Here is a 15,369-nt window from a genome sequence, read left to right as displayed (position 1 = left end):
ACTTTAGGTCATACAGACTACCGGTAGGTTTTAAGATCAGTAATATTATGTAGAGGTTGAATAATTGTGACATGGCAGTGTACACAAAATACATCATCATTAATTTTCTTTGTTTATTTTTAATGTGCTGTTTCAAAAAAAATCTAGCTCCGCAGAAAGGCTTAGAATTATAAATCATTGATTTCTTTGGGGGGCTGAATATTTTCTATTGCAAGTGATTGTGGCTAAAACACCTGAACTCAGTCATTGGAAAGGGTAATTAAAATAAATTAGTAATTGAGAGGTCAACGCCCATCCCTAATGTCCACAGCTGTTGGCTGCTTAACTGCCCCAAACTTCTCATATGTCCAATTATGAACGTACAGTAGTACTGTTACATTTTTGTTACTGAAGTGTTGTACTGTAACTGGCATAGTAAGTAGTAATACACATAATAGAAAGAAGGGTTAAACAAGACTAAACAACAAGTTTAGTCTTCTATTGGCACCAACACTCACACTTGTGAAAAGTTGATGCATTGTTTCATTAGTTTATTTACACATTATGTCATTAGTTGATTTAGTCACACACTTGAGTAAACATCGTCACCTCCTTTCCCACCCAATATCTATTCACATCAGACTTAAAGAAAGGCCTGGGTCTAACTTTGTGCTAATTATGGTGGAATTTTGAACTATGTGATTTTGAAGCTACAGCATTAATCAAACAGTTGGTAATTTGACATTAACATCCTTAAGGTGCACGTGTTAAACTTGGATCTATAAATGTGAAAACTGCACTAAAGTGTCTAGGATATTCAAACATATGTTCCGCATGATATGATGCAAAGGTTCCATGCTTATTTTTTGTTTGCTTTTTATTTTTTTGAGAAAGGTGCAGTCTGTTGTTTCTGTTACTCCATGATTTACTTCTTGAATAGTGACGTTTGTACTGTATTTTCTCTGATCCTTCATGACTCCATTTTAAGGCAGCAGAGACTATTCTTAAGGGAAAATGTTTGCACAAATGTGACATTATGCAAAGTCTTAAATATTAAAAGGGTGTTTAAGAGGTGAAAACATTAACAGGAATATTTAGCTTAGGGTAACTCAAGTGTCTTAATGATAATTTTATAACAATAAAATGTTTCTGTTGATCCAGCTGATGCATTGCTGCTGTTTGCTTCCAGAATTTTTTATTTTGAGCAAAACAGCTTTTCAGTTACATTCATTGCAGTCTGTGCAGAGCTTGTTTATTTGTAGCTAGGTCACATACAGAAGCTGATCTTTAACATTAATGTAATGCGTTCGATGATCCTAAAGGACCTAAGTTAAGAAATATGAATTGCAGATGCTTTCAAATAGTTGTACATTATGATACAATTAAGCTAATACTATTCCACCATGTTTTGTGGAGAATGTATTTCTTATTCAGTGTTTTACCACTGCTTTATATTGGTCAGGATTGTAGTCCGGTTTCCCCTGAATCACTGGGAGCCAATCTATTGTGGGGCTCCCCCAAATACACACACACACACAGCCCCCACAACAGCCAATCACATCTGTATGTAGATGCCTGGCCGGCCAGCAGCACTGCTGGGGATTCTAGAACTCGGCGGTAGTGGGCTAGCGCAGTTTACCTGAGGCCCTGTGATGGATAGGCATCCTGTATGGGGTGTGTTACTACATTGCACCCAGTGATTCTGAGGGAACCAGACCCACCACAAGCCTGTCCAGGAGAAAGCAGTGGTAAAACAGGTAAATGAAAACAACACAGTACAAACTACAATCTACTTATATGTGTAGGGTTTATTCCTGAGCATTGCAGATTGTAGCATGTTTGCTTCTTTCCTGGTCATCTTTGAATTGATCACATGACCTGGTGACTTTAATAATAACCCTGCTTATTAGTGAGTGCATGGCAGACTATCCAGCTTGGCACCCAAGCTATAGGTGCGAGACCTAACTTAATATGTCTATCAAAATAAAATGTAGTACATTAAAAACACACACTCACTCTACAAAGCTTTTGTTGTAGAAAGCAGCAACACTACTCGACCACTGCTCTGGGTTTGCTCTTTTTCTTCTCCTTGGCTTTGGAAGATTCTGCTGATTCATCACCATTATCTTCAGCCTCTCCTGAAGGCTCAGAGAGGGATGATGGTGCATTCTTTACATCCGGTTCTACATGGGAATTGTAAAAGGTTAGAACAGAAAGGATATGCAACTAAGCAAAACATGAAAGCTGCTTTTTATTGTACTATCTGAGTAGAATAGTAGAAGTAGAATAGTATTTTTTTTATTCTCTTAAGTTTCTTTATTAAAGTATTAAACACTGCACTGTATTTTGGCGATGAGCTAATGTGGGTATTCTGGTCATGGATATAATAGCATTTACAACCATCAATCTTCACTTTTTTTTACTCAAAACTTTGTCAAAGCCTCTTTGGTAGCAATTCCAGCTCATTTTGGATACATCTCTACAAGCTTTGCACATCTGGATTGAGGCAGTTTATCCCATTTTCATGGCAGAGCCTCCTAAGCTCTGTCAGGTTGGATAGTGAGCATCTTCAGTTCTCTCCACATATGTTCAAGTATGAGTTCTGGCTGGGCCACTCGGGGACATTCAGAGATTTGACCCAAAGCCACTCCAATGCTGAGGGCTGTATGATTCAGGTCATTGTTTTGTTGAAAGGTGACCTGAATTGTACCCCAGTCCTAAAAAGTTTTTTGGGGGGATGTTCTTGTTTTTGGCTGCATTATTTTTTATCCCTCAATTCTGACAAGTCTCCCTGTCCATGCCACTGAGAAGCACCCCATAGCATGATGCTGCCACCATGTTTCACTGTTTATCACCAAACATAAAGAAGTACTGCAAAGCACAAGCACTGATACTGGAATGGCTTTGTCCCTGATTGGCCTAGTCGAAGCCCAGACTGATTTTTTTTTTTTTATCAATTATCTTTTACATCCATTGAATATCAAATCCAAAACACATTAATGTATGCAACGGTCAAGAGGACTGAATATCTTATAAATGCACTGTAATTTCGATATCATCATGCATTCCTACATCAGTGTGGGTGTCTTTTGCTCTACATTTGTAACTGAATAAATTGGCTGAATGCAGTGGCACTGTGTAATTAGCAGTGTGGGTGGCAAAAGTGACAAGTTACAGTCAAATCTGTTTGCCATGCAATGTCAAGGCCATACTCCAAACAGCACTCATTCTAGTGCACACTTTGTTAACGTTATCAAGACTCAAAATCCACCAAGTCTGTAAAGTCTGTAGCAACACCATCTGTGTGTTATCGGCCACAGGTTGGACAAGTATTGGTGGTGATCCGGCTCTGCTTAAATAGATTTGGGATTGTGCAAGCAGCAGCAGATTCACAAACGAAAACTAGAAATGACTAGATTCAGGTAAAAACCTGATCCAGGAAAAACCTTGATTTTATCATGTCTTGTGATAAGTAAGTTTGTTACACCCCTTTGCTAAATCAGTTTTATTATTTATCATTAATATGAATATTACAACTACATTGTTAATAATCCATATAATAAACTGAACTCTCAAATAACTTGAATAAAAACATTATATTCAAAACAACTGAGCCATATGCACATTAAAATAGCAACATCTGTGTTATAGTTCTGAATTGGTGTACCTGCAGCCAGCTGCATAGTCTTGCTGTAGCCAGCAGCAGAAGACATTGCCTGACCCAGAGCCTGATTGGAGCCCAGGGGCTGCTGGGAGGAGGACGGCTTACTGGAAGAGGACCGCTGGCTGATCTTGGATTCTTTGCTCTGTTTGGACCAGGTCAAATTCTCACCAGTTTGAAGGGCTGCACCCATTTTCTGAGCCATTTCAATGAGCTGAAAGAGAAAGTGGTTTCCTTAAAAGCAGTGATAAGTCAGTAATACAGAGTGCTACTCAGTTCTAATGGTAAGAACATGAAAACATATGTGTACATACCACAGCTTGTGTGTTTTATATATAAAGTAGTTGATAAGTTTAAGATTAGATTAGAGGGATCTTTAAAAAGTCTCTTTTATATTTTGGTTGGAAACGGTGAGGGTGGGAGGAGTAGTAATTAGTCGTTTCTGAGACACAGAGAGCTTATAGTCCGGATTTAGCGCCATCTGATTTCCACCTTTTTGAACGCTCAAAGAAGCTTTATGGGGAAGGAGATTTTCATGTGATGATGTGAACGCAGAAGTACATCAGTGGCTACACGCTCAACAAAAACATTTTTGCTGATGGCATTAAAAAGTTGCTGTCTGTTGTTTGGGTACATTTTTCCTACTGTATCAATTATTTTAGCACTGAATTTGTACAACAGGCCTATACATAAATCTATTGATACCACCTGCTCTTTGCAAGAGATACTAGACTACATAACTATCTAGGCTATAACAATAGTTCCAGGACAGAGAACACTGCAGCACTGTACAAACCCCTGGCTTGGTGTATATTTTTACTTATGTATTTAATGCTTTCCATATTAGCATTTGAGAATGACATTTTAATGTCAGTGCATAAATCTCATATAATGTGTATTCGTATAATGCAGTTGTACCTCTGGGTCAAAATCAACTTTGCTGTTGCTCTCTATCAGCATGTTGACTTTTTTCTCCATTTCTTGATACTGCTGCAGTGATGCCTTCTTGTCTCCCTGATTATACAGCAACACAGCAAAATTTAGATTCACCAGAGGGTTAGACCTGTGAGAGAGTGGAGAGAGCTGTGCTCAGTCATGTTACACTAGCCTGGTAGAGGACCTTGAAAGGTTGCTGTAATTGTTTAGAAAGTTTAGAAGACATACTCATCCAGATGAACAGCTTGTTCGTACGCCCTGCGTGCGTTGTCTGCGTCATCCAAATTGGTCAGGGCAACTGTCAAATAACACATAAGGAATGTTCATTAAAGCAAAAACAAACAACAACAAAAGCAGAACTCATTTAGGAAGGAACATTACAACTGGCTAGTATTTTGCAATTATTGAACAAATAATGACCATAATAAAGCAGGATCTTAATTACTAAGCTTAATTCATTACCACCACTTCATCTTGGTCAGGGTTGCGGTAGGTCTGGCTTCCCTGGAATCATTGGGCTTAATGCAGTAACACACCCAGGCCAGGACGCCAATCAGCACCCCCGTCCCTAGACTTAGGCAATCGTGTCTGTATGTTGACGCCCAATGGGCTGATAGCACCACTGGGTATTCAAACCCAGCCTGGATCAAAGTCGTAGTAGGCCCACGTAATTTACGCCAATCCCCACCCCCGTCCCCAGACTTAGGCAATCGTGTCTGTATGTTGATGCCCAACTGGCTGATAGCACTGCTGGGTATTCTAACCCAGCCTGGATCATTTGATTATTAGGATTTTAACGTCATGTTTTACACACTTTTGATACATTCATGACAGGATGGGTAGTTACTGGTTGCACAAGATTCATCAGTTCTAGTTTGATGTCAAACAATTTAGTATCTCCAATTCACCTCACTTGTATGTCATTGGACAGTGGGAGGAAACCGGAGATTCCAGAGGAAACCCACGCAGACATGGGGAGAACATGCAAACTCCACACAGAAAGGACCCAGACAGCTCCACCTGAGAATCGAACCCAGGATATTCTTGCTGTGAGGCGACAGTGTTACGCACCGAGCCACCGTGCTGCCCAATCAGCCTGGATTAAATTGGTAGTAGGCTAGCGTAGTTTAAAAAATCATGCCTGCTTGCCAAATATTTTTCTATGTAACCCATACAACAATAAACAACTAATGAAAAGCTGCTAGCTTGATTTTATTTATTTTAATAAGTGAAAATGCTAGGAAAACTAACATCTGACTAGGTCTGGTAGCACCACTGGTGTCATCATTACACTACAAGCAGTTCTAGAATATTCACAGAGCTGTAGAATTGAAAGCATCCACTAAGGACAAATGCAGGAGAGAATGCAGGAGGTGTTGTAATACCTGCCAGCAGCATGTACAGCTCCCCCATACGCGGCTGCAGATTAACAGCAGCACTGAGGAAGTGGAAAGCTGAGGCATACTGCTGCATGGTAAGGTGAACCAAACCCAGATTATACAGAATCTTCCAGTCAAATGGGGATAGGTAGTTTGCTCTCTTCAGACAGCTTATAGCCTATAACAACAACAAAAGATTTAGGAGGAGGGACAACACTGTGGCATGTTAAATAATTACTGACGCATACAAAAGTCTCTGAAACTTACAGCTACGTATTTTTTTTTGCCAAAGAAGCACATGCCGATGTTGTTCCAGAGAGGGGGACTCTCAGGAACAGCAAATGCTGCCACTCGATACTTATTCATGGCTACGTCGAAATCGCCATGCGTCTGCATCATGCTGCCTGCTGCCAGGATAGCCTGATGAAACCACACACACACACACACACACACACACACACACACTTAATATGTTACGAAGAACTTGATTGTAGAAATTTTAAATTGAACTTTTCCTACCTTGTAATTGTTTGGATCATAAGTCAGTGCATTCCCAAGGTGTTCAAAGGCTCTCTGATATTTGCCAATCTGAGAAAATAATACATTATTAATGTAAATAATGAAGAGTAGAAAATAAAAGGTTTCAGGTACGTATTCAAACTGACCTGCATGTACAAAAGTCCCAGTGTGGTAAGCATCTCTGTGTTCTCCGGGGAAAACCTACACAAAAAACACAACTGCTTAATGCTACTGTACAGTATTCTAAACACACAATTCACAGCTGGGTTAGAATTAAATAAAGGAACCTGGATTGATGAATGGGGAAACACAATGAGTGAAGAGGTTTCTAGACATGTGTAGAATTATGAAATGCCAGCTTGGACACAAATCAGTGTTCATTCAGGGCTCGAAAAACGGCTCGATGGCTATTTGTAAACTGTTCAAAGACGTGATCTGAGAGGCTTGCTGATCCTTCACAGACTCCTGAAAAAAATTTAGCATACTAAATATTTCACCTTGTCAGTGACTCTATGTCCTATCTCCAACTCTCTCTGCATAACAGAATCCCTGCTGGCCGCATGTCCTAATCTACTTCTTAACCCACAGTCTTTTCCCCCTTGTTTTTGCTGCATATCAGTGCACAAACAACTCAGATAATTTCTTAGAAGGAAAAAAAAACCCTGTCCTATTGCGTCATCCCCCTTGTCACTTCACGTGTGCGTTTTCATGACAAAACGTAGTTTGGGAGACCAGACAGACTAGTTGCCGATTCCTCCTGGTGAAAGACTGTGATCAGTCATGCAGTGTGCAAAGCACAGGGACCTTGACTAATCTGTAGCCACAAAGTTAGTAATACAGTTTACTTGAAATAATTGGTTTTGTATACATGTTATCAATAAGTGTAGCTGAAACACCTCAACTCTTAGAAGGCTTGTCTATGTGATCAGACAAGATGCCCATGTCTAGAAACTTTGTGTGCAGGGCAGGAGGTTTGATGTCATAAATAACACTATAGAAAACAATCACTGCCAGGAAATCTTCAGATATTTTACTGTTAAGTAAACAGTCCTTTAAATGGTGGTTACCAATAGTACCGGTGTTGTACCGATGGACAGAACTCCTTACTGTTTTAATAAGCACTCTAGGCTTTATTTAGTTCCTTTCAGGAAATTCAGAGAAGCATGGACCAGGCTGTAGTGCCTTTCTTCAGCTGTAAATAAGGACTTCTAGGTTTAACCTGTGTTCAGACAGTCTAATAGTTAAGGTCAGAGTGAAACTCTATTTGACCAGTATCTGTGACCTATATCTTATCTCATTCATATTTTACTTACAGCTTCTGGAGTACAGATCTATCTTCAATTTCTCACTGCAAAAATGAGAGACGAGGCTCTGAGGTATCTTGCTTCAAGAGATGACAGCGCAGAGCTTATTAAAGCAAGTCGATATTACTTATTCATCCGCTCTACAGGGGGGCAGCACTAATGATGAAGACACACACTGAGTTCGGTGCAGTTCCTGTGTCCTCGTGTGTTTACTTTCCCAGCATTTCTCTAGTATCTGAGCCTAAGCAAATACTATTTTATGCATTATTTCCTTTTTAAGCTACAGTAAGAGCAGACTTAACACTGCTAATGAAACTGGGCTCACAAGTAGAAAAATATTACCGATCCCGAAGGTGTTACTCTGAGTACTTTGGGTCAATTAAAAGAAAAGTGAGCCATAAAAAAGTTTGTTAAAAGTGCTGAAAAACAAAGAGATTTAACAGTTTTGTACTAATTTAGCAAATATGATTAATTACATGTTATTTGTTTTTAATTCCAGGATGCCATTCTGCCTCAAGGATTATTTAGTGGTGCCACTGAATCTCTTGGGGCATCTGAAGTTACTTTTAATAAAAAATGGACAGTGTGTACAGTCAAACAATTCTAAATACAACTTTAATCGTGTGCAGAACCAGAGAAATAAGGCTTGGATTTAGGAAATACTTTGCCAATAGAAGAAAATAAATCTTACTCCACTGCAGTCTTGTAGATATCTATAGCCTTTTCAGTGTGTCCCTCTAACAGGTAGATTTTTCCGAGCATCATGTAGGTCATGTCATGCTTGTTCAAATGTAGTGCCATGTTTAGATGCTCCTCAGCCTACAGTTAAATAAAAAGAACCAAACCTCCAATCAGATAGAATGTACATAAAATATAAAAAAAATACTTTTGTAACAATTCTTACTAGTATACCACCAATACTGTAAATACTATATTAAAATATGGCAGATTACAATTATGTACAGTACGGAAAAAAGTCCTAGACATGTGGACTGCAATGTAAAAATGCACAAGTATCTATACTTTGATATCCTCAAGGATTAATGAATCCAACATTCAAAAACCAGGTGGGAAAAATAATTAACATGTTAATGGGAGAAAAATGTTAATTTACACTAGAAGTACTAATACATAATCAATTACTACATATAATGTGTAGATATGCTTAGGGCATGATTGCCAGTAGTCATATTTCAATATTCCAAGAATACTGCTACAATAGAATAGCAGTATAGAATGTTACTGGATGTGTACGTGGTGTACATTATAAGCAGCGTGTCAACTGCATGTTTATAGAGAACTTTCGGCACACTCTTCTTTAGATTGCTTATGCACAACTGTCCTAAGAGCCTGCTACAGCATTTCACTGTGATTGAGGTCTAGACTTGGCCATCTCAACATGTCTTTTTTAGCCTTTGAGATGTCCATTTGCTGGTGTGCTTGCCCTGTTTTATGACCCAATTTTGGCCCAACTTAAGCTGCTTTATCAACTGGATAATATACAAAGTGTTTTAATATGCTACATACAAATTCTCATTTTTCAAATACAAGCAATATACAATTGACATTCTGTAATATTTTGGCTATCGAGTACTTTTGCACAGTACTGCATCTTTTATGGCAGGCAGGGAAGTTATAACTTACATTCTTGAAGTCCTTTGTGTACATATAGCAAACACCAAGATTGTGGCTGATCTCCTGTAAATCAGGTTGAAATGTCAGGTAATATACCTAGGAGTGCATGCTTGCCATAAGAGTTCAACATTACATGCTTGGATAACAGAAGGCTTTTTACCCAGTCTTTCTGATTAAGACGAGCTGCCTGATTGTAAACTTCAATGGCAGCCTTGTGCTTTCCTAGGAGAAAACTAAATACAAAAAAAGAACACACTTTACATGTTTTTCAAATTATTTACAATCATTAACTGAAGGGCACAAATGCTTGGATGCTGGGTGTTACGTAAACCGAGCCATGAGGGAAGGCAACCTTAGTGCTGATACCAAGTCCGGATAAATAGGATTAGGAGGATTGCATCAGAAAGGGCATGAAAAGTTCGCCAAATCAAATATGCGGTCGAATGAAATACTGTGAAGACCCCTAAAGGGAGCACTCAAAAGGAATCATCCATTTGTTAATATGAAAGGCATGAAATTAAGTATGGAAGTATTTTAAAAATTAGAACATGGTGCAACAAACTGATTATATTGAATGGGCAAAATATACTATATAGAATCTTTAATATACGTATATTCATATCCTGTATGCAATTAATGGCAGCAGTTTAACAGTGCATTTTCACTTTTTATACAATAGCTCATAGCTAAAAGAGATCCTAACTATCAAATGTGCACTTACTATTTGTTCATTTGGTTTTGGTATTTGCGCCTCCTCTATGATGGGTCTATCTTAAGGATTTGTAAATGAATGCTGAAAAAGTTTTCTGCTGGCTTTAATTTTTATGCCATGCATGGTGATAGTAGGGTAATATAATTACATGGTAAATGCGTTACTACAATGATGATAATATAGTGGAAAAAAGGAAAATATAAAGTACAGCCATCATTAAAAATTCCAGATCCTTGGAGTCCCACCAGAATCACATTATACGTTAACTTATATATTCCTTCTAATGGACTTTCACTGAATACAGTATGAAAGGATACACAGAAACTCTGAGTGTTAAGAAATCTTTAGATATTCATACAAAGACAGGTCACTAAACAGAGAAAGATATGGATTCTGTATTAACTCAATGCTTACAGGGAGCGGGCAACTTGTTTGAGGTTGTCTGAGCTGGTGGGGTTGAGGATGGCGCAACTCTGGAATAACTCTAAAGACTGCTGAATCTTCCCCTCCAAACGAAGGATCATTGCTACACTCACATGATCACATGAGAGAGAACAGAGAAACAAATGTAAAACTCCTGTCTTTAGACATTGTCACATATTAAGGTCAGCTCGACCATTAAAACCTTATTAGTAGCAAGGAAGCAATGAATGCACTGACCTTGAACGTATATAGCATATTCACACATGCCCTGAGTCTCCTGCAGCTGCTCTTTTATGATGGCCTGAGAAGATATCAAGTGAATCACTAATATAAAAAAATATGCAAAAGCAATCTCAATTTCAACTCATCATTTTCAAACAGATTAGGATCTACAGAAAAAGAAACACCCCCAAGCAGTTCTGCTCTAACCTTGCAGGTCTCATAGTCTTTTCGGATGTAGTGCAGATGAATAAGCCAGTTCCTCCTCTCTAATATAGGAAGCTCTGGAGCTAAGACAGAAACACACATACACAAACTGACCGATAACTCTTTATAATGCCTCATGACAAATGTATGTGTAAATAGCCAGCAGCTAGAAAACACACTGTTACGCATCCAGCCGTTCAAAGGTAAAATGTGTTTTCAAAAGTGAAATGCTTCATAGTCAAACGTTATAAGGCAATGAACAACTTGCACATATCATTTTTTTGTTTTTCAAATATAATTTATGTAGGAAACAGCATAATACTGTGTGTATCATTCCTCTTTTACAGGGCAGAAATACACCCTGAATTCACTGCAGGGCAAAACCCACTCACATTTACTCACTGATACAAAGGGCAGCCAAGTTAGAGCAGCCAATCTGTTCAGGGAGGAAAACCAGAGTACCCACACAGACACAGAAAGAAAGAAAACACATGTAAAACTTCCTTCAGACAGCAATCTGAGGCGAGGCCTGAACCCAGGACCTTTGAAACCACATCGGCTTCTGATTATGCCTAAACTAGTAATAAGTAGCTTAACATGGATAAAGACAATCATGTCTTATAAGCTGCATATGCCAAAGTGCTTTTACTCCTCATTGCAGTGAAACAAGTAAAGCCCCAATTCCCAAACCTAACAGGCACTACAACAAAACACGAACCCACAGTGACGGGGTTGCATCTGCATATCAGAGCTCTATTCATAGACTTTTACGACACTGTAATACTGTAAGGAAAATCATGGAGAAAAACACGCCAACAGTACCATCCACAGGATCAAATGGTGAAGGACAGGCTGAGAAAGAGGCTGGTTGTAACATATTTTAAAGACAGTAGTAAGGTGCAAAATACATGATGCTGAACCACTTTTAATAGATACTGACCACTGCAGACCAGGAACACCCCAGAAGCGCTGCAGTTTTGGAGATGCTCTGACCCAGTTGTCTAGCAATCACAATTTGGCCCTTGTCAAACTCACTCCAGTCCTTACACCTGCCCATTTTTCCTGCTTCTTACACATCAAATTTGAGGATAAAATGTTCACTTGCTGCATAATATATCCCACCCACTAACAGACACATACCTTTTTTAGGGCGAGCCTTCTTAGGATCAGTGGCCACAGGAAGCGGGGCATCCTAAAATCAACAATAACAACAGAAAATTCAACATGTTACAAAAGGTTATCGATAAATATCACCTACATTTTTTCAACCTTAATTCAATTTTTCCATGTTTTATGATCAAATGTAAATGCAATAAAGTTCTTTTAGGACCTGAGTGTCAATGATGTCAGTCTCTGACACTAGAATTAAAATGAAAATATATACATGTATATATAACATGTAAATTAATGGCTATAGCTCATTTCATTTTCATCAACTGCTTCACTGTTGTCCAGGTCATGGCTGGTCCAGTTTCACAGAGAAACACTGAGTGCAAAGTAGAAACAACCTGGACAAGGCGCCAATCCATCGCAGACATTTGGCCTTCGCCCCTGGAAACCCGGATCTCAGCTGTGGTGGGCTAAAAATGGTGATAGACTACTGCGCCACCTGAGTGCCTATATGGCTGTAGTATTTAGGCAAACTGGGATTTTCTTTTTAGAATCCTGGGCATTTGGTGGCCAGACCGGGTTTGATATCAAGCAAAGCAATATAGCTTAATACTAAAAGCTATGATAATTAAATTGGAAACAGAAAAAAGAGCATCAGTAAACTCTAATGTTCATTTAGATTTTACACACCAAAATAACTTAAACCAAACTGTTGAATGTTGATACTGAATAAAACAAACAATGTTTAAGATCCAGACAATTAGTTCTGTTTGGTTTTTATTTGTGCCATTGATGTTGCACACGCCACATTTCATGTTTTTCTTTTTTCCAGTGTGTTAAATTCAACAAATTAACATTTATTCATTCAAGGTCTGTTTACCACGCTTTATCCTATTCATGGGTATGATTCATTGGGCAAAAGGTGAGAAACACCCTGGACAGGTCGCCAGTACATCACAGGGCACACACAAACACACACACAGCAATTTTAGTGTCTCCAGTTAACCTGACTGCATGGCTTTGGGCAGTGGGAGGAAACCAGAGTATCAGGAGGAAACCCACACAGACACAGGGAGAACATGCAAACTTCACACAAAAAGGACCGGGACCACCACACCTGGGAATTGAACCCAGGACCTTCTTGCTGTGATGTGACAAATGAACAGCAATTGTGCAATTAATGTGCAGAAGTGTAATTCTTGTAGAAACTTTTTACAGGGGTGTTTAAGGGTACTGTTTAAAAACGTACACATACAAAACTACTACTACTAGAATGTCTGTCAGTCAGTAGACAGACAGACAGACAGACAGACAGACAGATAAGTGTAGTTAGTTATCTGCCACTGGCTGTGTCTTAAGCCGCATACTACTCTACTAAGTAGTACGTCCAGTCAGTACTCCAGCAGTAGTTACGTTTCTAGTTTGGCATACTGTTTAGTACGTAGTATGTGGTTTAGGACACAGCCTACAATATTAACATCACCTTCACAAGTTAGGGTTAGCTTGCCACCGAACCAAGCACTGAAACCCTACAGAGCTGCAGTCTGCATCATACACAACATTCTATAATCGACGCTGAATTTACCAAACTGTTGCAGCACGGCGCAGCTAACAACTCTTAGCTCTGCGTTAGCAACGCTGCTAGTCAGTTATCTCTATAAATATCTGCTCCCTAAACCTTTTAGCATCCGTATTTGTACAGCAAGGTTTCAAACCAAACAATAATTCATATAATAAAATTCTTACCGCTTTAACTGTCTCCTCCTCATCAGCCATCCTTCATCCAGCAGACTAATACCACACACTTCCGGTCTCTAGCAGCGCCCTCAGACGCACAACAGTTACTATGGCAGCGCATGATAGCAAGCGTCAAGCCATGGTAAAAATCAGCAACCCTAGGCTCATGTTTAGCATTTCCACACTCATAACGAGTAACGAATTATAATATTATAATATTATAATATAATATATATAAGGCAAATATACCGGAGTAAAATTATACATCTTATTTAGTAACTTCAGTGTAATAAAATTAAAGGTTGACGGAAATTTAAATACTCAAGTACATATACTCAAGAAATACTTAAGTACTGAAACACAGTGTTATTACTTTGTTACATTACACCACTGAAACAAGTAACAAATTTGCATATGGCAAATGTCTCAGAGTAAAATTATACATCTTATTTAGTAAATGTAGTTGAGTAAAAGTAAAGGCTGACAGAAATTTAAATACTCAAGTAAAGTACATATACTCAAGAAATACTTAAGTACTGAAACACAGTATTATTACTTCATTACATTACACCACTGAAACGAGTAACAAATTTGCATATGGCAAATGTATCGGAGTAAAATTATACATCTTATTTAGTGGCGTAAAAGTAAAGGTTGACGGAAATTTTAATACTCAAGTAAAGTACAGATACTCCAAAAATACTTAAGTACTGAAACAAAGTATTATTACTTTGTTACATTACACCACTGGAACAAGTAACAAATTTGCATATGGCAAATGTCTCAGAGTAAAATTATACATCTTATTTAGTAAATGTAGTTGAGTAAAAGTAAAGGCTGACAGAAATTTAAATACTCAAGTAAAGTACATATACTCAAGAAATACTTAAGTACTGAAACACAGTATTATTACTTCATTACATTACACCACTGAAACGAGTAACAAATTTGCATATGGCAAATGTATCGGAGTAAAATTATACATCTTATTTAGTGGCGTAAAAGTAAAGGTTGACGGAAATTTAAATACTCAAGTAAAGTACAGATACTCCAAAAATACTTAAGTACTGAAACAAAGTATTATTACTTTGTTACATTACACCACTGGAACAAGTATCGAGTTTGCATACGGCAAATGTATCGAGTAAAATTATACATCTTATTTAGTAAATATAGTTGAGTAAAAGTAAAAGCTGATGGAAATGTAAAAACCCAAGTACAGATACTCTAAGAAATACTTAAGTACCGAAACAAAGTATTATTACTTTGTTACATTACACCACTGGAACAAGTAACAAATTTGCATACGGCAAATGTATCAGAGTAAAATCATACATCTTATTTAGTAAATGTAGTTGAGTAAAAGTAAAGGCTGACAGAAATTTAAATACTCAAGTAAAGTACATATACTCAAGAAATACTTAAGTACTCAAACAAAGTATTATTACTTTGTTACATTACACCACTGAAATGAGTAACGAATTTGCATACAGCAAATGTCTCAAAGTAAAATTATACATCTTATTTAGTAAATGTAGTGGAGTAAAA

General features: G+C 38.1%; 1 protein-coding gene across 1 annotated transcript; it reads right to left on the bottom strand.

The window, feature by feature from the left end:
• Nucleotides 1-1,769: 1,769 nt before the first annotated feature.
• bbs4 (Bardet-Biedl syndrome 4) lies at nucleotides 1,770-13,916 on the bottom strand. The gene is made up of 16 exons (XM_062993146.1): nucleotides 13,831-13,916; nucleotides 12,115-12,166; nucleotides 10,978-11,057; nucleotides 10,786-10,849; nucleotides 10,540-10,651; nucleotides 9,574-9,646; nucleotides 9,423-9,476; nucleotides 8,470-8,597; nucleotides 6,621-6,675; nucleotides 6,475-6,543; nucleotides 6,223-6,375; nucleotides 5,962-6,133; nucleotides 4,805-4,874; nucleotides 4,559-4,703; nucleotides 3,647-3,854; nucleotides 1,770-2,162 (listed from the first exon to the last, which is right to left on the bottom strand). Exons 1-16 carry the CDS (start codon nucleotides 13,858-13,860, stop codon nucleotides 2,029-2,031), a joined length of 1,599 nt encoding a protein of 532 aa, XP_062849216.1. The 5' UTR covers nucleotides 13,861-13,916; the 3' UTR covers nucleotides 1,770-2,028.
• Between the last annotated feature and the right edge of the window lie 1,453 nt (nucleotides 13,917-15,369).

The sequence above is a fragment of the Trichomycterus rosablanca genome, chromosome 1 (assembly GCF_030014385.1).
Source record: "Trichomycterus rosablanca isolate fTriRos1 chromosome 1, fTriRos1.hap1, whole genome shotgun sequence".
Lineage (NCBI taxonomy): Eukaryota > Metazoa > Chordata > Actinopteri > Siluriformes > Trichomycteridae > Trichomycterus > Trichomycterus rosablanca.
The sequence above is the reverse complement of the archived record's forward strand: the minus strand, read 5'-3'. Positions and strand labels throughout refer to the sequence as shown.